The sequence below is a fragment of the Pseudopodoces humilis genome, chromosome 3 (assembly GCF_049639895.1).
Source record: "Pseudopodoces humilis isolate 2021_Gansu_Grassland_sample_001 chromosome 3, ASM4963989v1, whole genome shotgun sequence".
NCBI classification, from domain to species: Eukaryota; Metazoa; Chordata; class Aves; order Passeriformes; family Paridae; genus Pseudopodoces; species Pseudopodoces humilis.
Window position 1 is genome coordinate 15,760,965 of NC_142202.1, and position 17,576 is coordinate 15,778,540.

The window sequence follows — 17,576 nt, forward strand, 5'->3', positions numbered from 1 at the left end:
CAGAGTAACCACAGCATAATGAGATGAACTGTTCAGATACATAGGTTCATGACTTTATCCCACTCAGCTTCACAGTGTTGTGGGGCAGTAAGGCCTCACAGGCATACCTTGGATGAGTAAACTGCCTTGCTATTGGGGCAGTCACGGAGAAGGGACACGTAGAATTCTGTTGGGATGTCTCCAAATGCTGGGATTTTGTACATGCCAGGCCCTCGAGTGTACAAGTTCCCTTCAGGAGAGTAGCGCAGCTCCTCCATGGTGAAGAGCCCAATGCCCTGCACGAAAGCTCCTTCTATCTACAAACACATCCAAACAAGGTTACATTCTCTTTGTTGTTGTTGTTCTTCCCTGCACAAGGATGAACAGTGACGACATCCACCAGGATTTTCAACCCTCCCCACCTGACTCAGATCCTGCTTTTTATCTCTAAACCCTTGTCCCTTCTGCTGGGTACAATCTTTGCACAATTCCCGTATTCCCACATAAATGTGGCTGCATTTCCCTGGCAGGTGAAGCAATTTATAAATACATGCAAACAGATTTTCTCTAAGTGTTAGACAGGAATTTTCTGATGAAGCAACAGGAAAGAAAATAAAATCAATGATAAAATATTGATTTCTTCCTAGGCAGGTGAACACTGAATGAGCTGAATTTGCTGACATATCAAAGGAGAAGTAGACTAAAAGGACTAAGGGTGAAACATCTAAAGACAAACTATTTTATGCTTTCTATTTCAGTATAAATGCTTTCCTAAGTGCTGCATATTATCAGGTCAGCAGCACAGACACCTGCAAAAACACTCCTATATCCATTTAAGTACTAAAAAACTTCTTTGCTTATTTTTTCTACTGTAAATTTTAGGAGAAAAAAGATTATGAGAGGAGGATGTGCTAGAATAACCCTGCACAAAGCAGCTCTGCTCTCTGCCCACTGAGATATCTGATGGCCAGAGCAGTCTGAAGATTTTGCACAAGCATTCATTGACCCATCTGTGTGTACTTATATTCCTGCACTCATGCCACATCCTTTCTCTCCTGTCCCCCCAGATCCTCTGCAGCAATTCATGGAAGGACACAGGAATTGAAGACCCCTTAGACAGGCTCCATTTAGTCCATCTCTCAACTCCCAAAGTTAAAGTGACAGGCCACAAAGACAGAAAATATCTTTCTCCCCTTGGACACTTCCAAAAAAAAAAAATCTCTTTCAGAAAAAAATGTCACTTTCAAGAAAATTTCATTTTAGCTATAGCAGAGCTTTGCCTGTCATCCCAAACCCTGCAGCAGTTTCATTGGAGTTACACCCTATCAACATCTAGAGTTACCCAGTGAGCTAAGATGGCTAGATAAGCATACAGCTAACAATTCATCTCTTGGTCTGTCAAACAACCCTGTGTTTATTACCTTTATCTGCTAAGAGATACTGTGATTATTACTGCACAAAATTTTGAAGTAATCTTGTGCCTGCCCAGGGACTTTGCAAGATAAGTGACTGGTCCAACTTCCTATTGAGAATTCTACACAGCAGCAGCTGGACGACAGAATCTGCCACCCTAACACTTTAGTCACAGGAGAATTTTCACTAAATTAAATAAACTTAATATTGACAGATTGGAGCATAAATATCAAGTGTGGGATTTAGCCTGAAAAACATCAATGGGATGATAACTGGACAATATCCTGTAGTCTTACTATCCAAGCCAAAAATCCCCAAACCCTAACAGAATATTTCCCTATGTAATTCTGTGCCAAGTTAAAAAGGTTGTATTTGCAAAGGCAGAACATGGAGAGGGATAATAAATAGAAAAGCCTGAGAGCAATGTGATTGCTTTAACATGATGGAAATAGCAATACTTTTTCACTTACCTGTCCTATATCTATGGCTGGGTTCAGACTGGTACCAACATCCATAACAATGTCTGTACGAATGTTCTAAAAAACAGAAATAAAGGGTAAATCAGCACAGATCTCTGGAGCTGGTCCACCATGGTCTCGTGTGAGCAGCATCCAAACACTATCCCATATAATCTTATCTCAGCTGAACTTCTCATACTGACTTTTAATCTGAACTCTCCCCAAAAGTAATTCAAAGGAACTCACTGCAGTTTTCCCCAGAGGTCCAATGGACCCAATTAATATTAATTCCAAGATGCTGGTATCAGTGGTCTATAGCTGAGCATAACCAACTAGGTCAGATCCTGATTAATTTTTTCTTTCTTTTTTCTTTTCTTTCTTTCTTTCCAGATGTCTTCAGTGTTATTTTTAATGATTAACTCAATTCCAGGATGTTTCTGTACTTTCATGCCAACACAGTGCTGCTATCTCTTACTCAAGCAAATCCAATAACTTTTGCAATCATTCATTAAGCTCAAATCCCCACAGGGTAGATAATTATTGTTTTATTACACTTTACGGATTGCTGCACTGTGGAACAGAGGAGTTAAGAAATTTGCTGAAGGTCACACACACCAGACCAATGACAGAGTCAGGAATGGGCTGACACCCAGTATTTGTTCTAACCCCCCATGAATGTTCCCTTCACCAAAACACAGAGAGCTGTTTCACTGCTGACCCCTCACCTTGTGGTCACCTGTCAGGCAATCTATCTCAACCTCAGAGCAGGCAACTCCATAACTGAAGTAGGAGAATGGTTTCCCTTCGTTCTTTTCAAAGTTGTAGCCAACGTCAGGAATTCTTGATAGAGAAACAAAACCACATTTCATTCCATGAAAAAAACAAAAACAAATACAACTCTATTGCTACTTAATAAAATCCTATTTCACTTTTGTTTCCTGCCTTCTGTCAAGCCCATGCAGAAATTAAAAGTCTAAAGAACTATAAATAAAAATCTGCTACATCTGCTCTGTATTCCAAAACTTGATTGAAACTATCAAAGTGTTTTATCTATCATTATTTGCCCATAAATCTTAGGGCTTGTGAAGACTATTATCTACCAATCCAGTAGAAAATTCTTTGTTTTTAGAGTGCAGGTGAATGTTTATTTAAGGCTATTAAATTTCAGAACATATTCAAGCTGAAGCAGAAATTCTATTAAGCTTAGAATTAATTTTAAGCACAGCTCATGGCAAGTTTTGTGTCTGACTGCTTATTCTTTATCTGAAAACTGGTTTATTAAAATACTGATAAGTCACTTGGTTAAGAGAAAAAATACATTTCAGAGACGCAAAAGAAATTAACACATAGTATATTTTAGTCCTAAATAGGTTCTTCTCAACACTTGTTTATTTATTAATGTCAACCTCTCTGCCTTAAAGATGATAGATCTCTGTTTTCCTCCAGCACTAAAGCTGACTAAGAGAAGTGCCCCATTTCAGAGTGACGCAGGGTCCAGCAAGAGCCTGAAGTGGGAGGACAATGCTGGAAACACTGGTATCTGCTCATGTCACAAGAGACAGGATTTTCCTCAAGGACAATCCTTGTCCCCTCTTATGCCACATGGCAGTTCTAGTGCAAAACTAGGTCACAAGGCTGACATAGAGCAGAGCCCCAGGCAAAGCTCTGATTTCATTTATGCCTCTTCAGACCAAAGTCAGCTGGAATGAACTCAGATCTACTCCAGATTTATTTGTCCTCAGAGCTGTGCTCCATCAGGAATTGATTCTCCCCCGCCAGACTTTTAACCTCAGTTTACCACTTGTAGGTAGGAAAGGGAATACAGCTTTAATTTAGAGCAGTGACAGGGGGCTGGGGGCTGTAAATCCTCCCAGAATTTCCATGGATGCAAGCCATACAACCAAGTCAGTGCCTCTACAGTGTGAATTTTCACTCACCTGTAAAACCCCGTGGCTGACAGGCTGACACAGCTCTCGTAGGCAGTTTTAATCTGGCAACATGAACAAGAGTTTGAAAACAGTAAAATGTACAATAAGGCCCTTCAAAATAACTACACAGAAACATTTCCTCAAGTAGAAAATGTCCAGTGACAGACAGCTGTCACACTACCCAACTCCAGCACTGCCAAACATCATGATTGCAGCTGCTTCCCCAAACAGCCCCGTCAGCAGCTACCAAGGGCAGAACTTGAACCATTGGCAGAGGATGAGACCTGCTTTTGTTTGTCTCTCAGCTACAGTTAGACTTTTAGCCTCAGAGACAAAGGTTAAATTGGCAGGTCATCTTGACTTCAGTGAGGGAAATTCTGTCCTGACTTCCAAATCACAAAGTCAAAACTGCTCGGACGAAAAGCAGAGCTTGGATCTGAAGAGAGCCTTACAGCCCATCCATCTCTTCTCATTGAGGGGACAGAGGTATTGCAGACAGGCTGAACGGCAGCTCAAGAGCTGTCTATACCACAGAACCCCTTCATTAAAAATCAGGTTTCCTTCCGCCCAAGACTGTAGCCTGATTACAAAGATATATGTGACCACTCAAGACTCTTGTCTGATGAAGTTTTCATAGGTGGGCCCCAAAATTTGGAGGAATCTCAGGATTAAGGTAATAACTGATGTCTTGGGGATGACCTCTTGCAAGCTTTAATTACTTGGAAATCTGTGCCAGGTTTATGTTTCACTGTCTTGGTTCAAATCTATGCTAGCAAGATGCAGAATGCCTGGAGGACACACCTGCACACATAATTTGCCAGTTAAAACAATCTCTGACAATGTCCACTTGTCTCATGACAGATACAGACAGCTTACCCAGTCTTCCCAGGATCCTTTGGGATTAGACTGTTTGATTGGCTCAAGTCTTTTTAAGATAGTCTGACACGCATTCTAGAAACAAAGAAAAAGAGAAGAAATACTTTAAGATATGAATAGCCAGCTGATGGTATTAAGAGACCTCCAAGAGTTTCAAAGAACCTATTTAAATCAATACTGACTTTAGGACTTTGGCAAATAATAAAAAGGAACAAAGTTCACTGACAGATGTCTTGCTACACAGGAGGAAATGTTGTCTGAAAAAGATTTTAAAGGAGATTGGCCATGCTAATAGCAGAAAGGAATCCCAAATTCAGCACAGAACTTTCTGGACCATGACACAAAATATAAGAAGTCCACTCATTTATACATTAATTTTATCTATACCCTGTCTGTACAGGACAGCTCAGCATAGCTTACAAGATGATCCTTTTAACAGTGAAAGAACAAAAAAATTCTTCCCAAAATTCAATCTACTCCGGTAAGCTGTGCAGATAATAAAAACAGCCTGATGATTTTACTTTGCAGGTTTCACTTCCCCTTTTCTTTTAAGCTGAGAATTCTTCTTTTAAAATGGAAAAATCACATACCCAGCAAATATATGCATTGGTAACTCCACCATGGCAGACAGCCACCAAAATGCCATTGCTACAGCAGAGCATTTCCTCTGAGCTGATCAACACTTAGAGCTTGTGGAGCACAGTTCTCAAACCATTTGCTATTAATACATGCAGCAAAATATGTTTGTTATAGATAAGGCTCCATTAATTACTTAGAAGCTGGCTGCTTAAATGGATGCTTTGTTCTGCTCATTTTCAGCAATCTCAAACATTCTATTTTTAGAACTACCAAAGGACTGACGGAGGGTTTTGAATAACTTGAAAAAATATACATTCACAATCTCATGCCACTGGTAGCTATACCAGGTAAAGTTATGAGGCATCCTTAGACTGGAACTGCCTTTTGATGGTTGTTTTCCTTAAGCAACAGATAAATACAGGACAACTTTTCATGCCCTGGAGCCCTCCCTTGCAACCCACTCATTTAAATAACTCAGCTTCCATACATAGACGGCCATTCCATTGATGTCTGCGCTGACTGAAGCGGCTGTCGGGGAGGTATTTGGGACAGTGTTTGTGCTGGTCTCACTAATGTAAATTTTGGAGGTGGGGACTCCCAGGGCTCTGCTAGCAACCTGTGGAGCAAAGGTAAACAATTGGTAAGCAGCAATTCTTATCCATGACCATTGTCAATCATTGCTTGCACTGCCAGGACCCACATTGCAACCTCTTCCCTCTCCCATCATAAAATTCATTTTTCCTGCAGACTGAGTTGTTCCAGTGACTGAGAACTAGCCAGAACATTGTTATATTTGCATTTCACCAATTGAATGTGTGTGAGCACATACACCCTTGCTACAATGATAGACACTCACTAGTATGAGACTAAATTCTTCTCTCAACAGTAAAAAAAATCCTAAGATCAAAAGTCCTATGAGATTTTCCTTTCATTTTCTTGCCAAAGGAATGTTGCTCCCTTAAGCCTTTTTAACTACAAAGGCACTTGCATATGCAGATATATATGCTTTCAATACAACTAATTTTTGTATAAAATGGATGTAAATTGTACCTTTATGGGGTGAACTGAAATTGCAAAAGAAGTTAAACTGTAAGCATAACCTGCATTATTTACATAGTGAGATTTAAGATGATGAAGAATCTAATACTCAGTTGTGATAATAGTCTGGAAATCCAGCTCTGCTGCTCAGAAAAATGAAGAGGAATTAGTCCTGATTTGTTCCTCTCTGCATGCACACAGAGGAAGTGTTAAAGTGCCTGAGGCAATACTGTAGAGAGAGTGTAATTGTCCTGAAAAGATGTCTCATTCAGTTAAGCCCAAACTCATTATTACCTGAATCATTTTGGTGTGAAGTCCTTGACCCATCTCAGTCCCCCCATGTGTAAGTAACACAGAGCCATCTGTATACACATGGACCAGAGCTCCAGCCTACAACAGGGAACATTAATAATCATAAATTAACCAGCGGAGTACTTAGACTACAGAGAGAATTCATTCAGAACTAGACTAAGGTAGTTCTTTGGTGCAACTAAAGCCACTTGTTTATGCTTGAGGTGAGTTTGGTTTAGTCTCACCAACTCACTAGAAGTTCCAATGCCATAAACCCCAGTCAGTATTTTCAGCTCAAAGCAGGTGAAATAATCCAATCCTGCCCCTGTGAAACAGATGCACCCTTCACCTCAGCTTTCCAACACCACTGACAGTCCATCAAATCAGCTCAAACACAGCAGCAGTGTTTCTACTATTGAGAAAGGCAGGGAAATCCACCTAACACAATACCATGGAAATGTAGCTATATTGTGGTATCTTTTGGACAGTATGTACTGGTAACTGCTGTGGTGCTCATTTTGGCTTGAAAATGTGTGCTCTTTCTTAATTAATTTACTACTTCTTCAAGAAGCTCCAGTTTGGTACAAATGGAGAAGGGCCTGGGGGAGGCAGCATAAATCCTACTTCTCTAGTGAAAGGGCAAGTGACATTTACAGACCTGGTTCAGAAACGGGACGGTGAAACTGATGCCAAATTTGGTAGGAATGATGCTCATCCCTCTCTTTTTCCAGCGGTTCTGCCTGCAAAGAAAGAACATTATTCATATACCCATAAGCTTTTTATCATAAATCAATACTGTGTTTCCCTCTGACTGTGCATCAAATAGAAATTAAATACCTCACTATGATATAGACAAAGTTAATCACTAATTTGTATTAAAGAAAGGCTTTCTTTGTGTGTTCCAACATGAAGAAATTCCAACTGAAGATGCTTTCCACAAGCATTATAGAAGCAGTCAGTTGTCCATACTATTAAATGTTCAGTTGTATATACAAGCCAACTAAAAAAAGTATGTAAGTCAGAGGAAAGCATAAAGAGATTGCCTTGATAGTCATGTGAAAATCTTAGCTGGACTTAACAGACTATCTCTTCTTTGCTATATTTCACTTAAAAAATCACATCATGCTAGATATGATTCTGGCCTTATTTATGCTACCAGCTCACTGACAGACTTTTTCTCTGACAATGAGCATAAAGGAATTTCAAAAAGAGAAATATTTAGAAGTCAGTCTGCAAATATAAGGTGTGACTTCGCATCACTTGAGTTGCTAAGAGAACTCCAGAAGTTAGTAGGCAACATGTGCACCCAGTGCACAAGACAGCTCCAGAGCACCTACTTGTTGAATTCTTCAATCAGTTTCTTCCTGGCATGATAGCTGGAGCTGGACAAACATTCATCCCAGCATCTTCGTAGAGTAAATCCCTCCAGCTTTTGGTTAAAATGAGTTGTGTCTCCTTCCTGGTAGAGATTGAGCTTCCGTACCTTCCCAAAGAGACATAGAAAGGACAGGCCAAGTTAAATGCTTTGGACAAGGAGGAATGAGATCTAAAGTGTATTGGTTCCTGATTTTACTCTTTTGCTCTTTCTACAAAGAGCCAAGGAACAAAACAATTAACAACTATATATCTGTTTATGTTAAAACATGAACTAAGACATTAAGGCTGGAAATTTTCAGAAATTGGGACTTAAACCATGTTGTCAATAAGATTAAGATACCTAGTGACTTCTTTTCATTATTTATCTTTAAAACAGATGTTACAAAATTGAGGCTGCCAAGAAATTTAACTAAACAGAAGATAATCCAATGCAGAATGTATCTGTCACACAAGTTTGAGATCCTGCTAGGAACTCCACAAAAATGAAGCAAAAGTTTTTATGCTTAAAATTTTTGTGTGGCTGATGCAGTTCTTAGAGCTTGTTCAAAGGCAGCACTACCCTGGAAGGTGTCAGCGGGTCTGTACCTCTTCAGGTGGGAGACCACACTTCCGAGCAAGGTCACTCATCCAGCACTCAGCAATCATCATTCCCTGGGGCCCTCCAAAACCACGGAAGGCTGTGTTGGAAGGCAAGTTGGTCTTGCAAACGATGCCCATGCTGCTGACATTGGGGATGTTGTAGGAGTTATCCAAGTGTAACAGGGCTCTGTCCATTACCTGGTGAAGAAAAGGAATGGAAGTGGACACATTTTACATGAACTGGGTATCAGACTTCTCACCAGTGCCAAAACTAGCCTGGAAGCTCTGAAGCTAATTTACAACAATCAGCACTTTCTCTTGCACCCTGCAGTGCTGCAGTCAACACAGCTGGATGAGCACTGAAGTGCAGCCAGAACTGCCTCCCACGTGCAGTGGAATCTCAAGCGGTGTCCTCCTGAAGGACAAGACAATAACCACACTTCTCTGTTGACACTTATGGCTCTGGGACAGATTGAGCTCCAAAGCCCTTTTTTGGCCCTGGGCTCATGCTGAGTCAAACTGTTAGTAAATGCCATTACCTGTCTGGAAGAAACAGCATTCTCATTATATTGAGTAACCTGTTACTGGGAAAGGAGTCTTGCTGATACCAAGTGACTCAGCAGTGGGCTATGGCAATAAGGGCAAATATAAGAAATAAAGATTTTCAGTAACTACTAAACTGCAAGATTTGAGATCTTTGTCCTCTTATTGTCTACATTGAGAAAGGACCAGAGCTTCTTTCTGGCTTGTGCTTCCAGACTTCTCTTCCAGCAGCAGCACAGAGAGGACATTACACACAACCCAACCTTATCTATACACAGAGCATTTTCCAGTCCCCCAATTCAGGCACAGTCAAAAAGACAATTATATAGACGTGTCCTCAACCAGGCCCTCAGCTTATGCAAAGACACTTGCCTGTCATTCTGTTCTGCCCAGCACCAGCCACATTGCCAGCATCAAATGTGGTTCTGGTAGAGAGCTCTTGCAGTTCTTTCCGATTGAAAAGGATCCATTTTTGCAGAAAACTATCAGAGACTCAGTGGACTGGAGAAATTGAGCTAGAATAAACCTGAGTGACATTAGGCTATTGAGTTGGTCATTCACATGACAGAAAAGGAGTTTTTTACTCATCAGTGCAAAACTTCTTGGAGACAAACTCAGAACTTGGGCCCATTTTTTGTCCTTACTGCTTGTGAACACAGTGTTGGCTTTAGCCAGTTCTTTACAAACTCGTTGATTAAGGTACCCTGTCCTGATCAACCTATTGACTGGGATGCTTCTTTTTCCAAGGAACTATCTTTCCCCAGCACTGGGGATCTATCAGTCATCTTGCATTGTGCAACAACTTTTCCATCACAGCCCTCTGTAATGCAAAGCAAACATTCTTGACTCCTTCACTCAATCTGAGTTATTACAGCAACCATAAGAATTATGTGGCAAGGTCAATTGGCTCACAGAGCATTTGTAGAAGCTCCAAAAGCCCTTCAAAATCTGTTCTCAGTCACGTCAAAGAGCTGCATGTGCAAGCAATACTGTAGGCAACAGCTCTCTGAAGGCAGAGCAGAAGGTTGCACAGAAATACACCTTCCACTTAATGAGCCATCAGAAAATTTTACTTACACCATGAGAGAGGTCTACAGAGTTGCCCCCATTGCTGTAGTATGACACCTCCAGACTCTTGACTTTTCCATTCTTCATGAAACCAACCTGTCAAGAGAGTGTCTCCTCAGTAAATAGTTTTCTACAGAATGTTCTGGTATGTGCTTGCCTCCAAAACCTGAATGGATTTCACAGAGGCAGAGAGGGCTGACTGTCCCCAGTGCAGCATAGGGCAGGCACAGCCAGCAGCTGAGGGAGTTTCCCAGTAAAGGGTTTGTGCATGTGTCAGTCTTGTTCCTGACAACTCATCTAAATTAAGTGCTGGCTGCTTATCACAGCCACAGTTTTCTTAACAGGTTTTTGCTTTCAAAAGCAGCAGCAGTTGGAGGGGGATTGAAGCAGAAAGGAAGTTAACAAAACACATTTCTGTGTAAAGGATGCTTTAAAGGAATGGGTGAACCTCTAAAAGCAATGTGATTGTCAGCAGGGGCAAAGTCTTGGTTGCAAAGAAGACAAATTTATGCTGAGGTCACAAGAAGGGAACCATCCAAGCCAAAATAACTTCTGCAGCACTTTAACAGGAAAAATGCTACAGCCCATCTGACCTGGCACATTTGCAGTGGGGGAGATCAGCAGTGAAATGACCATAGCAGTGTTTTTTCACAATACCTTACTGCTTGCTCTCTGATGTCTCAGGGGACAGCACTGAGACCACATGGATTCTTCTCATGTGTGTGCATACCTTGTACCTCCCCAGGAAGGGATGCCTCCCACCACTTATCAGCATGTCTTCATCTCGATCCAGCATGCACCTCACTGCACGGCCAGTTCTGTTAAAGAACACAGCTTTTTAGGCAAAGCCTGAAATGCACAATGCAATACAAAACAAAATGTTCCTGCAGAACAAGACTTTTTGTCTTTCCAGAGTGGCAGAGTACAGTTAAGGGTAAACTGCTTGGTTTATATATATTACTCTTAATAAAATGGCAAGACTGAGTAAAAAAAAATAAATAAACATCTCCAGAGTTGGGACCTGTTTGTGAAAACTCTTGCAAACACTCTTGTATTAAAAAATGATAATTTCTTATAGATATAGGTGCTAATAACTGAGCAATCACTGTTTTCCAGACTGTCTCTCAAGGCACTCTTTTGGTTTTGAAAGAGACAATGCCATAGGAATTAGATAATAATGCGAAGTAAAGTACTAACTAGCCTTCAATTTGAACTTGTTTTTTATTTGCTTATTACCAAGGAGGAAAACAAGGGGGAGAGTAGGAGTTGCTCTTAATTTTCTAACAATTTTTGCCTTTCAAGTGCCTGTCTTCAGGTTGTACAAGTATCTAGTGAATGTCATAGATGTATTTTGTAACCTCCAGGATATCAAACAGTGGTTTGGCTGGCAGAGATAAAGAGAAGAAAAGAATGCAAATGTATTACTGATTAAATAGAGAGAGCAGGTTGTTTGCTCAGAAGAGAAAAAAAATAAAGTAAATTTAAAAACAGAGTTTCATTTTGGCTGTTCTTGTCCAAAGGTATTGTAGCAAACTGCTGCTGTGTTGCAAAATCCCTCTGCCAGCAAGGGCAGTACTAGGAAGGGTATGGAACATGTTCAGAGGCCATGTTCATCCAAAACCTGCAGTTAAACATGAGCCCACAGCAAAACTCCAGAAACCAGGAGCACATTTCCAATCTACTCTTCACCAATGGTTGCAACCTAGCTTCATTCTGTAAGCTTTTAGGGGTTTGAAAAGTGTGGGTTCCAAGGCCTGCCACCATTCCGAGGGAAAAATCCAAAGAGGGAGTTTGCAGAAGAGCAGACAAATAATGATGCAAGACTGGTGGAGTGTTGAAGAAGGAAGAGATTCTCATACCTCTGTTAAACAAAAAAATAAACATGGCTGGTGCTGGATTTTGAAATGGTTTGGGGTGAAGTGAGGGGGAGAGGGAAATAATTTGAGATACGCGTTTTCAGAGAGCACCAAAGGAGTAAAGAATAAGGAGGTTTTCCCCCCTTATTAAAAGTTGGCATTCCAGCATAAACTTTGCCCCTCTGGGCAGGTTAAATCCCTCCTATCAGCTAAGAATCCATCAGACACCTCCATTGGGAAATCCTGAACTTGCTTGTACAGTAAGTAGACGTGTAGAGTATTGAAAGTGCTCCACTGCAAATGGTGCTCCAGAAAGAGGCAGGCTGGGACAGTGTGATGGAAAAAATTCCTTTCCCCACACCCAAACTTACTTGAAGGCTGCAACAGCCACTACAGATGTCAAAATAGTACTCCTAGTCTCTTTTCCTCCAAATCCTCCTCCCATTCTTTTCACTCGAACCACAACCCGATTTGAAGGCACTCCCAGAGCATTAGCAGCAAACTCCTGAAGAAAAACAAAACAGCAGGACATGTAGGGAGCTTAGCTGGTGTTAAGAACTAGATGCCAACACATTGGCTCCCTGAAACCATTTCAACAATGCAAATATTGGATTTGATGCAATTGGATTTGATGCAACGGGAGCCAATAAGCTCAGCATTTGATCTGAGGGGAAAAGACACAAACGTGCTGCAGCAAAAAGGAAAAGACTTTCATGGAAAGTTCATTCAGGAGACATTCAGGAAAAGACTGACATGAGATGAGGTCACCAAGACACAGGTCTCATTCAGCACAGGGTTTGACATCCATACCACCCTCACTGCATTCAGAGACCTTTGGACAGTCTTGGTGAGCCAGTAAACAGGCCAAGAACACCCCATGGTTCCAGTAACCTATCTCATGGAATGGGAGAGTTGGTGCACAGCCAGTGGTTTCACCACCTCTCTTTCTGATGTGTCATTCAAGCATCATGTCTCCTGAGCAGCTGGGACCCTCTCCAGAAAGGGCTAAGCACGTGATCCTTCTAAACAAAGATGCATTGCCAACAGAAATATCTCTGTCACCTGGAAGGAGATTCAGGACTCCAGCAAGATGGATAAGGACTTTAGATCCCATGCCCAACTCTAAGCCTTTGTGTTTTTTTAACTGAAGAATAAAATAAGAGCAACTACAAAACAACCATTCATCTAGTCTGAAACTGAGAAACAAATGCCTTTTAGGCACCAGGTCAATGAGAAGTACCTGTGTCTTCATCGGGTTTTGGGTTGACACAAAGAGTTCCATCTCACCATCTTCTCCCTTTGGCACAGCCAGAGTACAGTGAGTTTCCAGGTAGAAATGCTCCTGACCACCAAGGTACATCTCCCCTAGAAAATGTAAAGAAATGTCCCGTAAAAAGGATGTCCCTGGTGTTACAAGGTGTCTCCCATCACATGTAGACTTAAATCTACTGCCTTTTGTATGTGTTTTAAGTGACAACCCTTTGCTTAGCCCAGCACTGGATATCACTAGTTCTAAAATTGACACTTCTAGTTCAGTGTTGAAAAATAACGAAAAATAAAACAAAACAACAAAACACAATGAAAAAATCCAGACATGCCTCCTTTCCACTTTCCAGAAATCTTAATTATAAAACACAAGTGGCTGGCATTTCAAAAGTAAGCCTGTATACCATGCCATTGATCCAGCATCTCTTAAGATGCAGTACTTGGTGCCTTTTAAGACTGCCTCAATAACACCACTGAGAAAATAATAAAAATACATCAAGTATAGTCAAGCTGAGTAGATAAAACACAAGGTTACAAACTTTGAAGTAGGAGAACAAAAATAAAAACCCAAAATGCCTCAAGATGATCAACTGGTAATCAACTCTCTATCACTGCATGTGGCTCTTTCCCAGGACATCTTACCTGGCAGTGCTGAGGGTACAATTTCCAGTCATGCTACACACAAATGTCAGAAACAACCTCCTTTCTCAGTCATGGCCCTGATCTGTTCTTTGTGTCCCACTTGCCTAAGATACAGCCATAATCAGTTTAAAGGAAATAGACTGTCTATAAGATTTAGACCAGAATATGTCTGGACAGGGAAGAATTTCAGGAAAGAAAAAAACACTGTAGAATATTTTCTCAAGAAAAATGTGCCCTTTCACTGAAAAAAGAGTGTTTTATGGGGGCACAGCTGGGAGCTTCCAGGTCTGTTTGAAACAATAAAATATGTATACCAGTCTGAAACTTTATATTAAATTAATTTAGTCCTGCAAGCCTTACTCTCAGTATCATATGCATAAAAAGGAGGATGACAGCTTGACTTCTTTTGACACAAACTATACTATTTTAAAAGACTTATTAATGCTTATCCTCACCTTCCAAAATGTGATCAGATTCTTCAAATCCTTTCTTCACATCTCCCTTATTAATCCTCTTTATATCCTTAAAGAAAGATTGTTTCTCAATAGCTTCCTAGGAAACAGAATGACACAATGACATTTTTGTGTAAGTGGAATGAAATCAAACCTTCCTCTAACTGAAGAAGAAATATCCAAGATAAAAAGCACAAGAACTTATCAGACACTTTCTATGGTAGTGGCCAAAATACTTGACTAAAAGCGGTACAAAATCATTTTTGGCAACAAAGCAATTTCACAACCAACACCATAATTGGACAATCTTAAGGTACTCCTTGTGACTCATTTTACATTGTGGACCCAGAACCTCAAGGCCTGTAACCATCAGAGCTATAATTTACAACTTATATTAACTCTTGTCTGTAGCCCAGAAGGTGGAAGAAAAAAAAGATTAAAATATTAAATAAAAAAAAGAGAGTGAGAAAGAGAAAACAAAATCTCTCAGATAAGAAGTACAGAAGTAGTTCACTTCTGATCTAATATACAATCATCTTTCTAAGGGAAGTTTAACAAAGGCATTTTCCTTTTGACAAAACTGAAGCTTTCCATAAAGAAAAAACTCCACTGAATATCAAACAACAAAAAAAAACAAACCAGCACGTTTTTGGCTCCACTCTCATGTTCCCTGGTTGAATAAAGAACTAGAAGCCTCAGAAAAGGCAAAGGTCTCACACATTGTTTGTTAATCCACAAATCACACAAACAACCCAAAATCTCTGTCCTCAGATGGCAGTACCAATGTCTGTACAAGACAGTGCACAGACTCTATTTGCCTGAATACAATTCACATTACGAACTACATGGTATGAAATACTGACTATTCATAACATTTCATTAGACTCCTATGTTTCTAATTTCTCCACTAAAAAAGGCTTCATACATTTTTCTTTCTCATTTCTAGAAATAAATGCTGTGTAGATATTAACATTTGCTTTTACTGTCTCATAAGGAAATCTTGTCAACAGATTTTCTAGTTAAAAAAATAAAAAAGCATGAAATGATCATGCATTGTTGACATGAATTTCTTCAGCTTTGAGAAAAGCCACTTGAAGACTGTGTCCATACAGTTCACAGCAGGGAATGAACTCCCAAAAATTAATTTCATCAGCTTAGAAACTAGACAAATGGTCTGCAGAAATCTCAGAGAAGCAGTGCATTGACAGAGCTAGACAAGACATTTTCACACCTTATTATTGCTTGTTATAAATGAGAGAATGAAAAGGGAATAGATACCAATGAAGGCAGCAGAGTCACACCAGAGAATATTAAAAGTAAGCCCCTGTGGCTAAGAATGTAAGTCACAGTAACCTTGTTTATTTAAACAAATTTCTGTTGAGCACAACACTGTCTCCCTGAGTTTGGTTTATTTGTTTCAGCTTTAAATAGCATAGAAAAAGTTAACATGCTCTAAATCAGTAGGGCACCAAAGATGTACCTTCTTTATATTTAAGTTCACAAATTATTCCTTCTATCCACATCCTGTTGCACCCACAAACAAAATGTGGGGTTAAGTAACCACACTTGTGAGAACAGAACTAGACATCAAGGGGTCCCAAGCCAACTGTATATGCAGAACTGAGCCATCTTACCTGAATTGTGACAATAGGTTTAAGTTCTTCATACTTAATCTTCACAGCTTTAGCTGCTCTCCTGGAATGTTCCTGTGTGTCTGCAAGGACTGCACCGATGATATGACCCACACAGGTGACCTACAGGCAAGATTGGAACCCACCATCATTTGGGGTGTGTTTGCAGTGACAAGAGACTCATGATAATTCCCTTTATCTATTCTTTTTATGCAGTTTGTTCAGAGCAGTCTATTAAAAATCAGCCCAGGGAAAATAATCACAAGTAAATTTGGACAGCAACTGAGTGAGTAAGCCTGTCCCCAGTGGCTGCAGCATAGAGAATCATGGAGATAACACTGAGGAGAGGGGCACAGGGCAGAAGGACTTGGGCCTTATTGAATTTGGCACCAAGATTTCTATGGACCCCAGTGCAGTTAGAATTCTCTCTGCATAAGGTAGAGGACTTGACTGGACAGTATGAAAACGTTATCTCCCGAGCAGCATGATTGAAAAAGGCTATTTTTAGCTACGTACCACATCCTTAGCAAAGACAGTCTCATCATTAGCGATGCCAGTGACGTTGCTGCCAGGAACATCCTTGGCAGAGACAAAACACACAAACCCAGGAACACTCTGAGCTTCAGATGTATCTACAGAACTAAGGAAAGAAGGAGAGACAATGTTGTTTCTCATTTTTTCTTTGTGAAACCGATTATAAGAGTCCAATACAAATTCAGGCCTGATTTCCTCAAGTTTGGCTATGCCATGTGAATATCATGTGAGACTGTGACAGAAGGCATAACATATGAGACTAGAATAATTTGGGATCTATATGAAAATGTTAATCCTGACTGTCAAACTGATCACCAGCCTGCTTCTTTGGACTATGTCATACATCTTTTCCCTAAGGCATATCTGAACTTGATCCAATTGCCACATGTACTAAAGATTCTTTGATGACAAGTTGGTGTTAGTGATGCTGTGCCTCCACTGTCTTCTTAGCTGCCATTATTCTTGTTATGAAGGCAAGAATTCCCTGTCTATGGATAAATATGAAATTTTAGTGCAGACATGTATCATCTGCCATGGGTGAGTCAGGGAGAAATTATTGAGGATCAATCAAAAGGAAGCTTCATGGTTTTTAAGAATATGCAAAAGAAGCAATGCTCAAAAAGACAAAAACCTTCATGAAAGGTTTTCTTTGGCAATCAGCAAAAAAGGGATCTAATCAAAATTCTTGGCTGCTTCAATAATATATAGATTTAAAACTCAGTGACAAAATAACTAAAAAAGGACAATGTAATTTAATTTTTATATGGAGAGAAATTAGTAAAAATATATCAAAAAATACTTTCAGCTTCCTTTTGCAATATTCTCTACATTGGCTTTACAGAGAAACAGTTGTGAATAGAAGAGCTGTGGCTTTGATTTTGCTGACTGAATGATTTATTGCCTTCTGTAAATTGCTGCAATTTTTTCAGCAACTTGTTTAGATTCCTGAAACTTTGATATAAACTGTGCCTGAAAGCAGTTGTTAATACATCCCAGTGAGCCACAGACTTTTTAAAAAAGACATTAAATGTATGAATGAACATTCCCACATGAACCCTTAGACAGC

General features: G+C 40.1%; 1 protein-coding gene across 1 annotated transcript in view; it reads right to left on the reverse strand.

Annotated features, from left to right (window-relative positions):
• The window catches only part of XDH (xanthine dehydrogenase), a 49,876-nt gene that overhangs the window by 4,475 nt on the left and 27,825 nt on the right, over positions 1-17,576 (reverse strand). The window contains exons 19-35 of the mRNA XM_005523279.3: positions 16,493-16,616; positions 15,980-16,099; positions 14,349-14,445; positions 13,226-13,350; positions 12,357-12,490; positions 10,860-10,947; positions 10,139-10,225; positions 8,525-8,716; positions 7,900-8,045; positions 7,221-7,302; positions 6,566-6,661; positions 5,721-5,849; positions 4,655-4,729; positions 3,788-3,840; positions 2,576-2,690; positions 1,863-1,928; positions 108-296 (exon numbers count right to left, since the gene is read on the reverse strand). Coding sequence (XP_005523336.3) covers positions 108-296; positions 1,863-1,928; positions 2,576-2,690; positions 3,788-3,840; positions 4,655-4,729; positions 5,721-5,849; positions 6,566-6,661; positions 7,221-7,302; positions 7,900-8,045; positions 8,525-8,716; positions 10,139-10,225; positions 10,860-10,947; positions 12,357-12,490; positions 13,226-13,350; positions 14,349-14,445; positions 15,980-16,099; positions 16,493-16,616 — 1,918 coding nt within the window. The remainder of the gene's footprint in view (positions 1-107; positions 297-1,862; positions 1,929-2,575; positions 2,691-3,787; positions 3,841-4,654; positions 4,730-5,720; positions 5,850-6,565; positions 6,662-7,220; positions 7,303-7,899; positions 8,046-8,524; positions 8,717-10,138; positions 10,226-10,859; positions 10,948-12,356; positions 12,491-13,225; positions 13,351-14,348; positions 14,446-15,979; positions 16,100-16,492; positions 16,617-17,576) is intronic.